The sequence below is a fragment of the Haemorhous mexicanus genome, chromosome 5 (genome assembly GCF_027477595.1).
Source record: "Haemorhous mexicanus isolate bHaeMex1 chromosome 5, bHaeMex1.pri, whole genome shotgun sequence".
NCBI classification, from domain to species: Eukaryota; Metazoa; Chordata; class Aves; order Passeriformes; family Fringillidae; genus Haemorhous; species Haemorhous mexicanus.
Window position 1 is genome coordinate 33,585,620 of NC_082345.1, and position 19,254 is coordinate 33,604,873.

General features: G+C 37.0%; 1 protein-coding gene across 4 annotated transcripts in view; it reads left to right on the plus strand.

The window, feature by feature from the left end:
• The window catches only part of ATP2B1 (ATPase plasma membrane Ca2+ transporting 1), a 60,874-nt gene that overhangs the window by 29,148 nt on the left and 12,472 nt on the right, over nt 1–19,254 (plus strand). For all 4 annotated transcript variants that reach the window (XM_059846814.1, XM_059846815.1, XM_059846813.1 and 1 more), the window contains exons 3-15: nt 2,109–2,306; nt 3,133–3,387; nt 3,468–3,593; nt 3,976–4,119; nt 6,508–6,546; nt 6,890–7,051; nt 8,399–8,613; nt 10,329–10,571; nt 12,967–13,208; nt 15,880–16,117; nt 16,996–17,175; nt 17,264–17,351; nt 17,686–17,792. In XM_059846814.1, coding sequence (XP_059702797.1) covers nt 2,109–2,306; nt 3,133–3,387; nt 3,468–3,593; nt 3,976–4,119; nt 6,508–6,546; nt 6,890–7,051; nt 8,399–8,613; nt 10,329–10,571; nt 12,967–13,208; nt 15,880–16,117; nt 16,996–17,175; nt 17,264–17,351; nt 17,686–17,792 — 2,237 coding nt within the window. The remainder of the gene's footprint in view (nt 1–2,108; nt 2,307–3,132; nt 3,388–3,467; nt 3,594–3,975; nt 4,120–6,507; nt 6,547–6,889; nt 7,052–8,398; nt 8,614–10,328; nt 10,572–12,966; nt 13,209–15,879; nt 16,118–16,995; nt 17,176–17,263; nt 17,352–17,685; nt 17,793–19,254) is intronic.

The window sequence follows — 19,254 nt, forward strand, 5'->3', positions numbered from 1 at the left end:
CCCTTGGCTAATATTTTTCAAATTTAACCCCAAATAACATAAACTGCCCTAGTTAAGACACATAATTAAGAATAGAATGGCAGTAGTTTTGATCTCAGGACTGTAGATTGGGAACTGAAATTGCCAGCTGTCTGGTAAATGTAGCAAGTTCAGTAATGGTGTATGGTGTATTATAGTGTATACTAAAAATACAAATGGTTTTTATCTTTGCTAGGCTTATTTACTAATCTTCACTAAGTGGTTCTGATAGTAGCTTGACTTTATAAACCCTCATTTGGAAGCACTTTTCATTTTTCAAAGACCTTTGTTGTACACTTCTGACGTTCTGTGCTGTGGTATCCTGGAAAGGGAGGAAGAGAGCGATGTTGCTAATATTATGTAAATAAATTTCCAAACTCTGCCATGTTAAAGGAATAGAGAAGTAGAATCTTTTGTACAATAGCAATATGGCCCAGCCTTTTGGAATGACCACGCTGTCCTGAGTTTCTGTAGATCCTGTAATGTATAGCTTGGTTTTGAAAATAGTCTTGCAGTGCTCTTTGAGTTGAAAATGAAAGTAAGCACCTTAAAGCTTGAACTGCAAGAAGTGTAAGGTTATGGCTAATGAGTACAATTTCTCCTTTCTATTAAACCTTCAAAGACATGAATTCAGGGTGAATTGAAAACTGTTAGAATAAATGTAATATGTCATATACACAGAGTATGTTTAATTAATTTCTCTTTTGAGGAGATTTGCATATAGTTTGCTTTTCAGTTAAGTGATTCCATAGCAGTTGTTAGCATTTAAAATTGAGCTTTGCAGTTCAGTAACCTTTTCAAAGTGTCTTGAAATATGTGATGATTCTCGGAAATGTCTGTTAGAGGTGTTAAAAACCCCCCTTATTATGAAAGCCAGTTGCAGTGGCTACTGTTCTTATTTATTACCTAGCATGTTTGCAATGCCTTTATCACTAAGCAGCTGGGTTAGCTACTAAAAAAATTGCTACTAAGAAAATAATTGCCTTTAAGCTGGTGCTAATCATAACCTTGGGGTCAATATGATTGAAGTACCCAGACCTCAGACCTTTGCTCTGAACATGCTTCGAAGTTTGGCAATTTTGATTTGAAAAATGAACTTAATTCTGATTGGTGGGTTGGTCAGCTGGGAATTTTTAGAGGAGTAGCCAGGAGATGTGCTCACAGAAGACCTAGAGTGCATGACCTTGCACTGAAAATACTTGGAATTCCTTTATTTTTGATATCTTGGCAAGCTCTTGAAACATGCTGTAGCCTTTCCTGTAGGCCACTCACTCTCATCTGCTAGTGTCCCTTAAGGATGGTACCAGAACGGAGACAGAGGAGGACTCAAATATGCTATATAAGAAAGAAGATAGGGACAAAACTGAGGTGACAGACCCACCATAGTGCTATACATGGGCTCTCTCTGTGTTAGAGGATATAAAGTGAAGCTTCAGAAGAGCAAATAACTACCACCACTCCAGGTGGAAGCAGCATCCTAAAAGTGGATGCATCTTTCCACCTGATGCCTGCAGAGAGCTTCTACCACTTTTAATAGTATTTTATATAATAATTATTATGGAAATATACTAATTATAATAGTTACATTTTTAATTATAATAAACATCTCATTATAAATGTTACATTACTTTTAGGATCCTAGGATGTTGTGTCTGAATACAGAATCCCTACACTGGGAACCAGAGCTGCCTTCATGGGCTGTGGTCTTGCTAAAGCTTTATGGTGCTACTCAGTCTCAATAGTAGTAACTCTACTAATGATCTTGTCTTGCAAACTTGTTTACTTTGAACAAAGGTATGTCTGTTATTATTACTCTGTTCCTATGTCATATTAAGTGACATATTAAGCAGGTAGACCATCAACTTTATTTTTGGCAAGGTGAGAATTGTAAAATATAGCTGGCTTTCTATAGTGAAAGAATCTGATTTAAGGGTATTTACTTCAGTAATTATGTTTGAGATGTGGCTTTTTTGGTTTTGTTACTGAAATATGGAGTGGGACTTGATTCCATAAGTGGGAAACTTCAGTCACTTCTAATGTGAGGGTGAAATGTGTGTAAGTGTCACTAACTTTGTCTTATTGTTAAATAGGTTTAAGTGGAAATCCAGCAGATATAGAAAGGAGAGAAGCAGTTTTTGGGAAGAACTTTATACCTCCTAAAAAGCCAAAAACATTTCTTCAGTTAGTATGGGAAGCACTACAGGACGTTACACTAATTATATTAGAAATTGCAGCTGTAGTATCCTTGGGCCTTTCTTTTTACCAGCCTCCAGGAGGAAATGAATCATGTAAGTAAACTTCTAGAAAAGTAGGTATCTACTATTATTATACTACTGACTTTCCTGGTTCAACATGCCTATACTGCAAATCTGATGGGAGACAGTAAGTCAGTGGAAAAGCAGCTTATTGTTCCTTATTGAGAGCACATTACTAAAACTCTAGCTTGCCTTAAAAGGGCAACATGAGATTTCCTTGGTCGTGATCTGGTATTATTCTGACCAAAGGTAAATTGCAAGCAGCAGGAACAAGGACTGGTTTGAAATCCAGTCTCTGTGCAAGTGGGTTTTTTTTTTTAGCTTTGCCTCAAATATTTAAGCAATTTATAATTTGCAGTCATGGGCTTTCTCTGGGGAGTCAGCAAGTCTAAAATTTTCCTTGCTTTGTGATATGACACTGGTAACTTTATAATTTAAGAAATAAAGCTATATTTATATTTATACTTCAGCGAAAATAAAGGTATTGTGACTTCATTTAACTGATTTTTGCATATCTGGTTTGTCAAGACAAATGTAAAGTTGGATATGTTGCCAAAGCACAATGTAGTTTACCAGTCTGGCATTCTTATGCCATCATTTAACAAAATGAGGACAGGAAACTTTCTCTGTATCAACTTCTCTTGTGTTCAGATAAGCAGCGTGGTTTAACTTCCGCAAGTTGCTTTAGCTTTCAGGTTCTTTATCTTCTTTGTGTGTTACCCTTATGGAAATAAAGGCAAAATTGCAAAGAAGGCTAGCATGGAAAATGTTTAGCAGCTATAAGTTTTTTGTTTGCCAAAGCTTTCATTGTTGAAATATCTTTGTGAACTTTCTTAACTCTAAAACCTGTTTTCTGCAGTATGTGGATCAGTAAATGTTGGTGAAGAAGAGGAGGAATCTGAAGCAGGTTGGATTGAAGGAGCAGCAATCCTCCTATCTGTAGTTTGTGTGGTATTAGTAACAGCTTTCAATGACTGGAGTAAAGAGAAACAATTTCGGGGATTGCAGAGCCGTATTGAACAAGAACAGAAATTCACAGTCATCAGAGGTGGCCAAGTCATCCAAATACCAGTAGCTGACATAATTGTTGGAGATATTGCACAAGTGAAATATGGTAAACATATTTTTAAAGTTGAACTTTCTTTTATTTTTAAAAAAGGAACTGCAGTCAACAAACCCAGTGATCTCTCCTAGGTGACCTTTTACCGGCTGATGGTGTACTCATTCAAGGAAATGACCTCAAAATTGACGAAAGCTCGCTGACTGGGGAATCTGATCATGTTAAGAAATCTCTGGACAGAGATCCTATGCTGCTGTCAGGTGTGTAGCATTTGACAATTTTTGAATAAAGTAGTTTGTTGCTGTGGTAAGCTGGTTATTTAAAATTTTGTGGTTAAAACTAGCAAATTGATTTTTTTGTCTAGGTTGATTCCTAGAGCTATCCCAAACCAGTCCAAAAAGTACAGAACTTTGTTGTAGTGATCAGACCTATAAAACTGATAAATGTTTTGTACTGTAGTTGCTTATGGGTTTACTTTCCAAATAGCTTTGGCAGCTAAAGTTCTAGAGGAGCACAGTGGTACATATACACAGCTCAGAGTTTTGTCAAAGTCAAGTTCGAAAGCTGATTTCCTCAAAGTACTTCTGTGCCCTGCCATATAACTGCTCACATCTCAGTGGAAATCCTGATTCAATCTTTCAGGTACTCACGTGATGGAAGGCTCTGGAAGAATGGTGGTTACTGCTGTAGGTGTGAACTCTCAGACTGGAATCATCTTTACCTTACTTGGGGCTGGAGGAGATGAAGAGGAGAAGGAGAAGGAAAAAGAAAAGAAGGAAAAGAAAAGTAGGCATATTAATCTTAAATACCTTGGCAGGGGAGTGGGGATGGTGGTGAGCTTTTGAATACTACTGGATAAAAACATGTTCCAGTCATCCAAAGCCAGTCAGCTTTTTCAAAAACTCATACCTTCTGTAGGTTTCACATAAAAAACAACTTTGGTCCAGTGACCTGAGAGTGCACCACTACTACTAACACTTGTCACATGGAGTTTAACTAAACTTCAGATCCCATTGATCAGTCAGAGTTTGGAAAGTTTGCAATTGCTAACCAGCCATGTATAAATAGTCAAATTCTCATCTTGTGTAACTTCAAGGTGCATTGATGTCTAATAGCAAATACTTGTTTATGGAAAACAAGTTATTATGAAGTTCAACCTAATAAGTATCTAGTCATATTTATAAGTGATCTTTTTATCAGAGGGATACAAGACAATAATGGAAAATTCACACACAAATGTGTTTAAGATTCTCAGAGACTTTCAAACTCAATGGGCAATTGCTAAAATGTATGCTCTGTGCAGGAATTGAGATTAAAGGGTTTTTTTCTTGTCCTAACCCACAAAAACTTTACAATTCTGACTGTTCTTGAAACATGAAAAAAACTAGTGAGTTTCTTTACAAGTTAGAAGAATTGTTACAAAAAAAAATTGAAAGTTCTAAGTTAGTTTCAAGTTTAAGCATGACAGCAAAAAGTAAAAGCTGAGCTGCAACACTTGGAGTTATTAGTGTAAAACAGTTGAATCCTGTGCTCTTCCCCTTACAGAGGAAGGAGAAAGAAACAAATAACAATACCAGCTGCTGCAGGAGATACGGAGTGGATTATAGCTTTTATTAATATTCTGCCAGTGTTTATTCTAAAAGCAGAAGTCTCTTTGGCAAGCAGTGTTTTGGTGTATCCTAGGACCCAAACACTAGTGGGGTTTTTTTGTCTCCCAAGATAGAGAGGTTCCTCTTTTCCTTAAGTTAGGTGCCTAATAAGATTCTCCTTGATAAAACTCAGGTTAAACTAAATTAACTTCTCTGTGAATGTTAAGGAGATTAAAGGGACTATATTTAGCTGGCTATGTGTATGGCACGGTTCAGAGTGAAAGCAAATGTATGTACAAGGAGTTGCAAGTAATTTTAATGTAGAACTTTGCTCTTGAAAGAGGAAGAGGGGAAGTAGGGCAGAACAAATACAAAAATCAGGAAACAGTGATAACAGTGATGAGTTCTTAAGAAGTCTGAGGTGGCATCTTCCAGAGAAAGTGAACATGCTTTCTTTTCTTCTTCTTCTTTTTTTTTTTTTTTTTGTTTTGTTTTGTTTTTTTGGGGTTTGTTTTTTTTTTTTGTTCAGCTGTTGCGAGAAAGCTGGGAGAAATCTTACACACAGAAATCAGACTGTGTCTACAGTAATGGTGTAGTGGAGATATTAAATGTCATACCAGACAGGCTGGTTGATAATTTGATTTTCTATTTCAGTACTCTTGTAAATTTCGGTCTACATAACCTAAGGCCAAAGTCTTGATGAATTACCAGTAATCCTGAAAATATTTGGGTTAGGTTCTAAGTTACTCAATTTTGTGCTTTCATTTCAGTTTATCACAAACAGTAATTATAACCCTTGCTTTGTCTACTTAGAAATAAAGTTTGTCACTTTCTAAGCCCCCCAAAACAACACATGATGTGTTAGTCTTCCAACCTTTAATTTTTCACTTGTTAAATTCTTTCATTATTTCACTGTCCTTCTTTATGATCTCTTGTTGAGCCCCATTTCTGAACACAGGTAGGAGTGATATTTTATTATGAACTTGAGCTATTCTCAGCATGATGTATGGTATATTGCCTACAGATTTATGCTTATGTTTGTGTAAATAGTAATCCAGTAATCCAGTACTGTACCTCCACTAAGCTTTGCTCTGGATTTATGAATATTTTATACCACAGTAGCTTCTGCAATGTTGTACAAAAGCACTGATTCTCAAAGTGAGACCTTGCAGTTAATTTACAGAAGTAGTCAGATTCTGGTGGCAAATATTGGAAGAATACAGCAAGATGGAGGCCACCAGAATCACTGAATTGTCACAAGTATCTTTCCTAGAAAAACATGTCAGGATGTCTTTTGTGAAGCTTTCCTCACGAGCTCTAAGTGTCAGTATCAGTAATTTGTGCAAACTTATGGTAGATTAACACTGCAGCAGTCTTGTCTTGTAGGAGAAAAGTAAATTCCAAAAAGTGCCATGAGCTGTTTCTGTGAACTGACTCACATGTTTTACTTTTTTTTTTTAATGCATTTTCCTGTTTTAGCAAAGTAAAACAGGAAAATGCATTTTAGTTATTATATAAAAACATAAATAAAATAGTGAATTCTGCACAGCCAGCTTAAAACACAACTTGTTTCCCTCTCTGACAGGTAAAAAGCAAGATGGAGCTGTTGAAAACCGTAACAAAGGTAAATGCAGGTTCTCTTATACTTTCTTGCAAATCTCTGTTTTCTAAGAGTGTAGTTGCATACAGACTTCTCTATAAAAATGCATATTGAGTGCTTATATCCAAAGTGCTTATGGTAAAGATGGCATAAGTGACTGCCCAAAACAGAGGGTTCACTGAACCTGGTAGTCTATCAGCTATACACAGTACACTTATTTAAACATTCATGTGTAGTACGGCCTCTCTGGATATAAGATAATTCTCAGTGCTATTACATTTAGTGGAGCTGGGTATTAAGCTTTTTATGTGTCCTTGATTTGGGAGACTCACCAATGGCTAAACTTTTTTTTAATCTTAACTTCTAGCTAAAGCTCAGGATGGTGCAGCCATGGAAATGCAACCACTGAAGAGTGAGGACGGTGGAGATGGAGATGAGAAAGACAAGAAGAAAGCAAACTTGCCAAAGAAGGAAAAGTCAGTTCTCCAAGGCAAACTCACAAAGCTTGCAGTTCAGATTGGCAAAGCAGGTACAATGTCTCAGCACTCTCCTTATGTTGATGTCATGTTAAAAAAAGTTGGAACATGCATAGTTCGTGAGGAGATAAAATAATCAAACCTCTCAAGGCTGGCTACTTAAGTGCAAAATTCTAGTGCATATAAGTATGCTGCTGTGCCTGAGTATGCTGATGGCCTCTCAGGCTCTGTCATGTGGATGGCTTTTATTTTTCCTTAGTTTAAATAGAGTCAGGCTTTCAAGTGCCAGCTTCTAGGAGGGAAAATTCCAGCTTCATAACATTGGACAACTGTTATGAAAGATCTTTTTAGGTTAGGTATAGCATTTAGCAATGAACCAAGAGAACTGTAAGTTGAGTGAAGCCTGGAAATGTGGTACCGTTAATGAGAGTATATCTAGTACTTTCAGGGACTTAGTATTTGCCACTTAATATATGCCTTTCTGATACATAACATTTTTATTGACTTCCTACTTTTCTGTCAGCTAATATTCAGCTGCCTTGTCAAAATCTTTTGGTTGATGCTGCTTGAAAGTAGGCTAAAACAACAGTGAAGTTCAGTATAAAATTTAGGCGATATTATCTAGTGTATAGTGGTTTAATTCGAATATTTCAAGATTTATTTTGGTCCGTGTAAAATTGTTGAAAAGTTCAGGCTGGAAGGAATTTCAAGACTTCTAGCCCAACCCACAGCTCAAGAAGGGCTGACTTTAGCATCTGTGTCATTAGACACTTACAGCTTGAAATGGAGCAATGAAACTTTTAGCTGTAGCACTCTGCAGTTGTGTATGGTGGTATTAATTTCTAAGTGAGATTAACAAATTCCATTATATGTGTACTGTAAACTACTATCCTTGTCAAAGATTTTTTTTTCATATCTTCCAAGAGGTGTTGTTTTCCTTTATGTACCTTTTGACCCACTGTAGTTCCCCACACAGCCTTAATACTCATCTACTTCATGCATGGATTTGCCTGTCCTCCTGCTTTGAGACTGCACTGAAGCACTCTACTGAATCAGTCAGCATAAAATTGGTGAAGGCCTCCTGAATTTTTTCACTTCCTGTTCTGCTTAGTCAATTGACTTTACATATTGGTCTGTCCTGTTACTAATTAGCTCTGTGCTTTTCAATTAAATTGGAGGAAAAAAGATTTCAAGGCACTTCTAGGTGAAATGCATGAGGAAATACTTGCATTGGAAGTTGGAACACCTCTGAGAACTGCCTCCATGTTTTGTCTTGCCTGCTTGAAACCTTAGTGCTAATCTAGCTTGTATAAGGGCAGATGTATTTGCATGTATCTATAGTCTGTATTGCCAAATATTTGAGATAATTTCTTAAAACTGTTTATTCTCTTTTTAACAAGGTTTGTTGATGTCTGCAATCACAGTCATTATCCTTGTGTTATATTTTGTAATTGATACCTTCTGGGTTCAGAAGAGACCTTGGCTTGCTGAATGTACCCCAATTTATATTCAGTATTTTGTGAAGTTCTTCATTATTGGAGTTACAGTCTTGGTGGTGGCCGTACCAGAAGGTCTTCCACTTGCAGTCACTATATCTCTGGCTTACTCTGTTAAGGTAAGTAGGTATAGGGCAAATAGATTTTTTTTAAGGTAGGTGGGTGTCGCATGTCCGGGCTAGATGGTGACAGCTGGGGGGGGACAGTCCCCCTGTTCCGGGGCTCCGCAGAATCCCAGCTACCAGGGGAGGCGCAGCGCGGAACAAAAAGGCCACAGCAGCAGCAGCACGGGCCTGGGGTGGCACGGGGTCACTTTATTTGGTGTTACACTCCCCGAGTCTTGGGGTCCCAGGCAAGAGCTGGGGGCAAACAGCAGCTTATAAAGGGGGGCAGGTCTCAAGGGAGGATACAGTGTAAGAACTGTGGGTGGAACACACGGCAGGGAATACAGGGGAGGAAAACTGCTTGGGACAGGAGGGGTTAACAACTGGATGTGGGAGGAAGGAGTTTGAAACTTGGCAGAAAAGTAGCTAAGTAACAACAGATAAGACACCTGGCTCAATTGAATAACAAAGGCAGGTCTGTGTCCCTCTAAAATCAGGGGGAGAAAAACCCCAAAAGGACAAGTCAAACAATAACCTTCAAAATAAAAACACACTGCAACAGGTGGGCATATTCATCAGCTCTTAAAAATCTGAGTTATGCTGCATCACAGATACATAGATATGTATGTATATCTATGTTAGACTGGAAAGATCTTTTCTTGTTTTCTGAAATGCATAAGAATTCTGCAGTACTTTTCTTCATCTTTGAATGTATACACGCTGACAAGACCAATGGGCATTGCCAGCCTGTTGTCACCAGCTAAAGATGAATAGGTTCAGTATGTAGCATTGTAGCATTTGCTTACAATAAACAGATGTTTAGAGTTTGTAAATAACAAACTTTTCTATTAATCTGAACTTCTACCTAGCTGATTTGTTAAACAATTGCTATGAAAGCTTCTAGATTAATTTTTTTTTTTTTTTGAAGACTGAATAGTGTAAAGCATTTTGTTTTCTCCTTACTATGCAGCACGGGTTTTTTTAACTTAAGCTCTTTGTGTTCTTAATTTTCTTACTGCATCAGCATGCTGAGACCAATTATTTATCTAAAATCTAATTGTAAAGACAATGGGTGCTTAGGCTGTGTTCTAAATTCATAACTTACAGCACTTATTAGTAGTGGCCTTATTGCATAATTTAAAATTTATCTTCCTCTTAGAGGTGAAAGTACTATACAAGCCTGTTAAGGAAGGAATTTAAAGTGATATTTAATCTATGAAACTCATGTAACCCTCACTATTTTAGTTGAAACATTAGGTTCCCACTTTGTATTTGATTATAAGTCTGAATTTAGTATCTTTGAAATCAGTATTATCTGATCTTCAGAAAGATCAAATAAGCCACATTAGACTTTTCCTGTAAGCAGAAACACTTTTTAATCATTGTATCTGGTAAGGCTCAAACTTTACCTCTTCTCAATTTCTAAATATTGTTATAAACTGTTTGCTTCTAACAGTCTGAATAGTATCAATAGTCAGTGTGACATGCAGGTACAGGAGATTAAGATTGTATTTATGTACCTTGTTCAAAATGAAGTTTACTGTGACATAATGGACTTAGGGGATTCTATACAGAAAGTGGCAGCTGCAAGCTCTGCCTCTGAAATATGCCAGATGACTTAACGACTGAGTGCTTTCTGAAAGTGCTGTGTAAGGCTGGATCCCATAAATGAGAATTTCTGAAGTGAAGTAATGGTCATGGATTTCAGTTAACTGCTTTTCTTTCCTTAGAAAATGATGAAAGATAATAACTTGGTGAGACATCTGGATGCATGTGAAACAATGGGCAATGCCACAGCTATTTGCTCAGATAAAACGGGAACATTGACTATGAACAGAATGACAGTGGTCCAAGCCTACATCAATGAAAAGCATTATAAAAAAATTCCAGAACCAGAAGCTATTCCAGAGAAAACTATGGCTTATCTTGTGACAGGAATTTCTGTTAATTGTGCTTATACGTCCAAAATACTGGTAAGTGGATTTCTTAATTCCAGTCAAGATAACTGAGTAACTTTCTCAAAAGATGCAAATTGTCTGACTGCCACAGGCAGTTTTAGTGTAAATGTGTGGCACAATGCAGGGTAAGGTATTTTGTACCTGCTGTAAATTGCTCAATCATTCATTTGAAACTCAACGAAAAAAAATAGCTTATTTCAGTTAGAACAAATAATTCAAAGCTAAAATCTCAAGATAATTTCCTTTCAAGTTCACAGTTGTTTGTTTTTATAAGTGGGGCTGTTTATCCCACTTGAAGAGTGTCTTGCCTGGATTTGAACACTACATGAAAATAAACATTAAACAATTAATATTTAAGAGTAGTACATTGAATGAAATATAATGAATAAAATGTAACTACAGGTAAGGATTTTGATGGATTTTTATTCGTGCTGTATATAACTTATACAGCTTATGCTGTATAAGTTTGTAAGCTTTAGAATTGTAACCTATTTGCCAAAATCTTGCTTGAAACTGGCAAAATATTTGGAAATAAAAGACTAATGGACTGTTAAGCATGTTAAATGGAGGATTGGTCAACGTTTTGTGTGCATTATTTTCTAAAACTCTAAACATAGCTTCCTTGCTGTATTTATTCCAACATGTTGTATAACTTACATTCTTCAGGCAGTAAAAATAATAAGTAGGATTTAGTAAATGAATTAGCATTTCAAGATCTTGCAGAAGCCTCCACTATGGATGCTTTGTACACAAATAGCAGTGAAAACTCAGTTCAAAAGCTACTTATCAGCCAATAAAAATGGTATGTCTGCAAGAATTTCCACAATAGCAGTACTTGAGGCAGCACATTGAGTTTGACAGCACTGATTTCTCTGAAACAGGGTGGAAATTCTATAATGAGTTACAGCACTGTGAGGAGTTTCACAGTCTGTTTTCTAAAGCTCTTTCTATACCAAGAACAAGGTAGCCGTACCTAAGCTGACCAAGTCCCTTATTACTACAATTTAAACTGAATTATGTCCACTGCAGTGGAGTTAGACTGCTTTACAGAATCAGGGAGGGCTGAAAGGGACCTCTTGAGAGAACCTCTGATCCACTCTCCTGATCAAAGCAGAGTCAGCTAGAGCACATTGCTCAGGGCACTCACTCAGGGTTTAAGAATCTCAAAGGATGGAGAATTTGCGACCTTTCAGGCAGCCTGATTAAGTATTTTATCACCCCTAAAGTAAAAGGTGTTTCCTTATCTTAAAATGGAGTTTCAAGATCTTCAGTTTGTATTCATTGCCTGTTGTCCTTTCACTGGGCACAGCTAGGAAGGTCTGGCTAGACAGTCCTTACCATTGTTCCAACCAAATGCCTTATTCAGGCATTCAATACACACCAAAAGGGTCTCTCCCAGAGTGTTGTCTTCTCCTGACTGAACACTCTTTCAATTCAGCCTCATATGTGCCTGAGTCTCTGTATTATCTTTGTGTGCCATGGATGCACTTACTCCTGGATGTTGGTATCTCTCATACTAGGGTACCTAGAACTGGATGTCTTAAACTGTACATTAAAGTGAACGTTTTCAAAGTGTGAGTATTCAGTACAGCCAAATTTAAAATCTTGCAGTTCTGAAAAATGAAAATGGACCACTGACTTATGATTAATGTAGTTCAGATCTAGCCACTTGAGACATGCCAGATGAAATTAGTGCTTCTCCATATTTTGCTTCAAAAAATACTGTTGTGTTATCCATATAGAAACTCCAATATTTTGAGAGAAATACTTCTTTACTTATTGGACTAGTATGTGCATAACCCACATTGTTGAGGTAAGAAACTTTTTTCTGGTATTAAAGGATTGGAAACTTGTTTCTGAACTCTTTCCAGTTAAATAGGCCATGGCCTGGAAAACAGAACTTGTAGTGAGACTTAAGAAGCTTAAAGACTTAGTTTGTTCAGAAGAAGGCTAACAGGTGATGTGGTCATAGTCTAAGTCATTGAAGAATTATTACAGGAGAGGATACTTTAATTTAGGAGAAATAATGCCATTTAGCTTGCTGAAGTCAGTATATGTGAACTTATCTGTACTTTTAAAATACAGAACAATTGTACAGGGTGTACGCTCAATTGATCAGATAAATATTTAAAGTAATGGAGAATGTCTTTTAGAAAGGTCATGTTGGGATTGATATAAACTTAATGGGTGATTTCTGAAGGATTGAAAGATCCTAAATAGGTACAGAAGTTACCTTTTAAAAGCTGCAATATGACTTCAGATTATGACTCATAGGAATTTATTGAGTAATTACTGAGAAAGAAAACCTCCCCATCCCAGAACTAAACTTGTTCTTCCTTGTGTTCTAAGTGCTGTGCCTCAGTGGTTTATAAGTTAACCTAATCAGTGATGGTTCTTGTTCTTCTTGCAGCCTCCTGAAAAGGAAGGTGGCCTACCACGTCATGTTGGAAATAAAACTGAATGTGCCTTGCTGGGATTGCTCTTGGATTTAAAACGTGATTATCAGGATGTAAGAAATGAGATACCAGAAGAGGATTTGTACAAAGTGTACACCTTCAACTCTGTTAGAAAATCGATGAGTACTGTGTTGAAAAACTCTGATGGCAGTTTCCGGATATTCAGTAAAGGTGCCTCTGAGATAGTTCTTAAAAAGTAAGAACGACTATTACTGTGATTCAGCACTTAACTTTTGCTAAATGTTCTGATAGGTGGAGAGACTGACATGCTAAACAACTTAGTCCGTGGAATACTTATCTCTCTGATCACAGCCAAGTGCAGCAGTCCTATATCCTTGTGACTGCAGCTTCACAGCTTGTCTCCTTCAGTTGTTTGACTTTCTACAGTAAGCTGAGCCATTAGCACTTTAGTTACTTTATATCAAACACCCCAGCCCTACCCCTCAAAAGAAAAAAGAAAGAGATGGTCTCATGATTTAGTTAAACTATTTTACTTTTTGGTGTAGTTGATCAAAATGCTCACCTGCCTTATAGTGTAAAGTCCCATCAGTTGATATGCCTAAATTCCACAAAGGGCTTGTACCTTTGAAAAGTGATTACTTTTAGCATATTACTGCTTAGACTGTGCAACTTTCTGTTGAAGTTGATCATTTTAACAGGTTGAACTTGAATGTACGAGCAATTGAGGTGTTTTAAAGTGACAAAGCAATTGCTTCCTTATCCATCTGCCCACCTAGAAAGGATTTATTAGGATGAGATTAGTCTTAGTGGCGATTAGGTACCACTGGGACAAACCTTTATAGGTGTGAAGTCAGCTGTGGTAACTCCTAAATAGGTGAGGAGAGATGTCACACATGTATGCATCTGTTCTCTAGGAACAGCAGTTGGTAGCCAGGCCTGTTTTGGTTCTGATGTCAAACTCTTTCTAGTCTGAGTAGCACAGAGATGATATTCACCAGTTAAATTTACTTTTTTTGCTTGTTAATAGCTACCCAAATCATTACCTAGGAAGGTACTAATATACTAAAGAAAAAATATCAGCACTTCGTTCTCCTCAGCTTTTTGCTGAGAACAAAATGTCAATCTTTAAAGTACTCTTGTTCTTGATATGAAACTTAAAATCTTTTTTTTTTTTTTTTAACATAGCTACATTTTAAGCCAAGCCTTATCAATGAATAGATGTGCCTATATTCACATTACTTCTACTTTCTGAAGTATTTTGTAACTTATAATATTGGACAACTGAACTGTAGAAGTTGCTAGAACTCAGTCTTCCCACTTGACTTAGTAACTGAAATAACAAAATAGATAATAAGAGCATTTGACAAAGTACAAGAAAACCTCGACTGATTTGGATATTATAGGAATAGTGTCCAAATAGCAAACCACTTCAGAGTATGCACTGAATTGGACAAAGATTTAGCCATCATAATCTGCTTCCTATGCAGAACCTGTAATCTGGTTTGTCAGTTGTGCTGCTCCTTCTCTGTTATGACATATATAGCTACACGTGAATACTGAAACTTAAACATGAGCATTTATAAGGCACAAATGAGTCACTGGTAAGTGTAGAAGAAATGCAGAAACTTTTGCAGGTAGAGCACTTTCTTTTTTCTTTCCTTATCACTAAGTCAAATATTTGAAGTGAGTTCCAGTGCGGTTTTGCATAGAATTTGTTTATGTGTATTTAGTCATTTTTGGAATGTTTGAATTTGTCACCAGCCTTATGATTGCATCTAACACTAGATATCCTTAGTGATTGCTGACATTTGAACAAATAAGTAAAATCAGAAAATTCACGTAGACTTTGAATTTCAGTTATGATATGAATTTTGAAGCTCTGAGGGACTGCTTCATTTTAATTTTCTGTATAAGGTGGAAACTTTTAGGGAATTCCCTAAATTCTTGGACTATACACTTAACTGTAACACTTGTTATCTTTGGAGATCTGCAAGGTCTGAACTTGATATTTAATGAAAGTATTGAATTCTATTTTTTCTGGTGTGTAGTAGTACTAATTTGTAAAAGTAATGGATAATAGCATTACTGTGGCAAAGCTTTGTAAAGAGTACATGAGCAAAATTTCATTTCTTGTTCAAAATCATTGGTAGTGTTATATTCATGGCATCAATATGCATAAAGTATATATGCTCTCCATGAAAGCAGTAGCATCTTTGGCAGGAAGAAACTTAATTAGGAGAGCATGTATTGAAATGCTAGAGTGCATAGTGGTGAATCTAGTCTCCTATGCAAACATTTTAATCATTTTCAATATTTGTTTTTAATTTAATATTTCACATTGCCTCACATACCAGATGCTCTCTGAATTCTCTGCACTTAGATTGGGGGGGAAGAAAAGGGTTGCCAACTTTTTTGCTCTTAAGGGTAGCAGTACCTGAGTTTGCTTATGGTGCTGTAAGTTTAGTGCTTGCAGCTGTTCAAGTAGTTCATGCACGTTCTGAAAGTGTGCTTCTGAGACCGTATTGCTGTTAACAAGGTGGGATTATTTTGCTGAGTTTGAAACTGGATTGCCTGTGCAGACCCCAGTCTGTTTACATACAATGGAGAAATGGATACTTCTGGGAGGTAATTGCTGTTTGTATGTGAAATTCATCGGGCAATACTTTCATCCTAGGATGACTGGCTCAGTTTAACTTTTCTGTAGAAAGTATGTTTTGCAACTGAAGAAATAAAGTGCATTTGGAGAAGATTACCTTAGTGATACCACTGCTGGCTTTTTGTGCCTTCGTGCTTGAGGCTAGCAAAAACTTAGAGCTTATAGAAACTTACTGGAGTTGACTGATAAGCCAAAGAGTGGGTGTAACTTCTTGTTAAAATTTGATAACTCTTTAAACCTTTCTTTCCAGGTGCTTCAAAATACTGAGTGCTAATGGAGAGCCAAAGGTATTTAGACCTAGGGACCGCGATGATATTGTGAAAACTGTAATTGAGCCAATGGCTTCTGAAGGTCTCAGAACCATCTGCCTGGCATTCAGAGACTTCCCAGCAGGGGAGCCTGAGCCAGAGTGGGACAATGAAAATGATATCGTTACTGGTCTGACATGCATTGCTGTTGTTGGGATTGAAGATCCTGTGAGACCTGAGGTAGGGTCACCAGTTAAGCTGCAGTGATTCTGTTACAGGGGATTCGTGGTTTTCATCATGCAGAGTGCAAGGAACTGAACTGCTATTGTATGCCTTAAGCATAGTTAATAAATGAAAATCTAATTTCTTGAAGGGAAAGTTAATGGACCTATAAAAGCAGATTAAAACTACTTAATGTCACTTATGCTGTGTTACTGAAGCTCTGTATAAACTAATAACTTAAGGTACTTACTGTGCAGGATCTCAGTAAATGAAACAACTTGTTATTTTTTTTTACCACTTGGAGTATTAGGACTTTTGGTTTGGATAAGATTAGCCATTGTGCTTGTTACCAGCTTCTCATGGGGGGCAATGGAGAGGCGAGCTTGTCACCTAAGAACTGAGGGCAAGGAGTAGGGCTTGTGGTTGAGGTGTAAGTTTTTCAGTAGTGAAGGCTTTTATGCCACATGCATGTGGAAATTGGGGCTGATCTGCACTATTGTCACTTCACAGTAAAAGTTACTGATGAAGTAATGGAGTATGAGCTGTAGTTTATTTCACATAATCATAAATAAAATGTCATTACTCAGTACAGCCTAATATGTCATGAGGATTTTGTGGTATTTTAAATACTGTAGTATTTGAAAAATTGCAGGAGAGAGGGGAACAGATATAGCAGTGGCACAAAACCTCTTGCCAGAATTGCAACTTGTATGGTTTTTAGGAAAAGAATTGTGATATGCTACTTAATTTTTTTTAAATATTCTGTAACTAAAGTCTTAATTTTAAAATAACAGTTGTCCTGTACTGAGCCATAAACATTCCTTTTACTCACACATCTAGATTTATTTAACTAATGTACAGTGTCTGAGCCTGTGGGGTTTTTTCCTTGCTTACAGGTACCTGATGCAATAAAAAAGTGTCAACGTGCAGGCATAACTGTACGTATGGTCACTGGTGATAACATTAACACTGCTCGTGCTATTGCACTGAAATGTGGTATTCTGAATCCTGGTGAAGACTTCCTGTGTTTAGAGGGCAAAGACTTTAACAGGAGAATACGCAATGAAAAAGGAGAGGTAGGCATAATCACTGTCTCATCAAGCAGATCAACAGATATTCTAAGTCTCCTGCATGTGTAAAATATAACCAATGCTCTTTCTGCAGATTGAGCAAGAGCGAATAGATAAAATTTGGCCAAAGCTTCGTGTTCTCGCAAGATCTTCTCCCACTGACAAACACACTCTAGTAAAAGGTAGGTAAAAATACTCTGAGCTTCTAAGTAAAGCTAGATTTTTTTTCGCTGTGCTTCTAGGAAAAAAACAAATAGGACTGAACAATGGGAAATGTCTGTGAAGTTGTTTCCCACTGATTTTTTTCTTTTCTTCTTGAGAGATGGAGCAAATGAGAACTTTCTTTGGTGACTTGTTTTTGTTTGGGTGTGGGTTTTTTGGTTGGGTTTTTTTTTTATTTTTTTGTTTGTTTTGTTTTATGACTGATAAAGACAAAAACTGGGTTTCTATTTCGGGCTAAGTTTTTTCTGTGTTGTTAATTTAGAGCTATAACACTTGTATGTCATTTTATTTTAGGTATAATTGACAGCACTGTCTTTGACCAGAGGCAAGTTGTAGCAGTAACTGGTGATGGTACCAATGATGGTCCAGCTTTGAAGAAGGCAGATGTTGGATTTGCTATGGTAGGGGATTTTTTTAATATCCTCACTATTTTATCAATGGCTTATCAAATCACTTCAGATTAAAGAACCTTGTTTCATGAGGAGGGAGACCATAATGAAAGAGACTGCCAGTTGATGTTCAAAATGGCTTTGGAGGCCATGTCTTGTACATCTGAAGTACAATTAAAGCAACAGCATTTTAGGACAGTGTAGGATCTGCACCTGTCTGGATGATTCGTTAGATTACATGGCTTTCTCAGCTACCCTTTCACGTGGCTGCCAAACAGTCTTGGCTTTTAAATGCTTATACTGCATAGACTCATGCTTTTAAGCGTGTGGGTTTCAGCTTTCTTTCAAGACAGAGTAAGACAGGTTCTTCAAGCTTCCTTTTGCCACAGGATTCCTCCTCAGTCTTAAATGTAGGAGGTACACTTTGGTCATGGCAGGTCACTGTAGTCTTAAAGCAATTGAAAGGAAGGAAAAAATGAAGACCACACTCTCCTATACCACATTCAGAAAAAGAAGGACAGAGTCAGATTTTACTCCTCAGAGAAAAAATGGGAAAGAGCTTTCACATCATTCTCAAGGAATTTTTTTCAAAAACATAACTTAAAAATTTGACAGCTACATATGAAATGTTCTCTAGACTGTAACAGTCTTGTTGTAACAAGTATCTTTGTATAGCTGCTGTAGTTGCCACTGTCAGGGGCAGATTTGTTTATCTGTTTTGAATGTTTCCTGCAGTTGCTGTCTGTGTTCATCAGTGTGAGGAACTGTCTTCTCTAACTGCTTACCTAAATAGCACTTAAAATATTCCATATGATATCAAAGGTACCTTTTAAGGTGTACACATACTGTGCAGGTGACTCATTTCCTTGACAAAATAATATATCAAGAATAGGGATCATTAAATTTGCTATTGAGTTAGTGGATTTGGAATGCCAAAAGAAAAAGTAAGATTTTTTTTGAAGTAGGTGTCTTCAGGCATCATTACACAGAACACAGCTGTTTGGGTACTGTAGGAGACTAGAGGTGCTTAAAATTTAAGAATGTCACGTTGCTTTGCAATGCATATGCAGTGACATTGCACAGTCTAGTGTTCAATGCTAATGCCTTTCTGCAAAAGGCTTTTGGTAATGTTTATGATCCTACTGTGTTGCAAGCACATGTGTTGCCTGCTGCTAGAATCCATACAACAAAATAATTAGGGCAGATCTTGAACTGTAGCACTGCACCATCTGGTGGCCTTCAGCTTGAACAGGGTTCAGTAGCATTTCTTTGGGAGAACTTAACATATCTTTACTGTCAACTCTCAAATTTATATTAAGGTCTTTATTTTAAAGAGAGCATTACTTTGTTTTCATTTTTCCAAGACTTTCAAGGAGAACTTGTTTCAATAGGCCTTTTTATGCTTACATTAAAGGAGTCCTTTAGACATTGTGCATCCAAGTGAATGCTGACCAAGGACATAAGAACTTTTGTC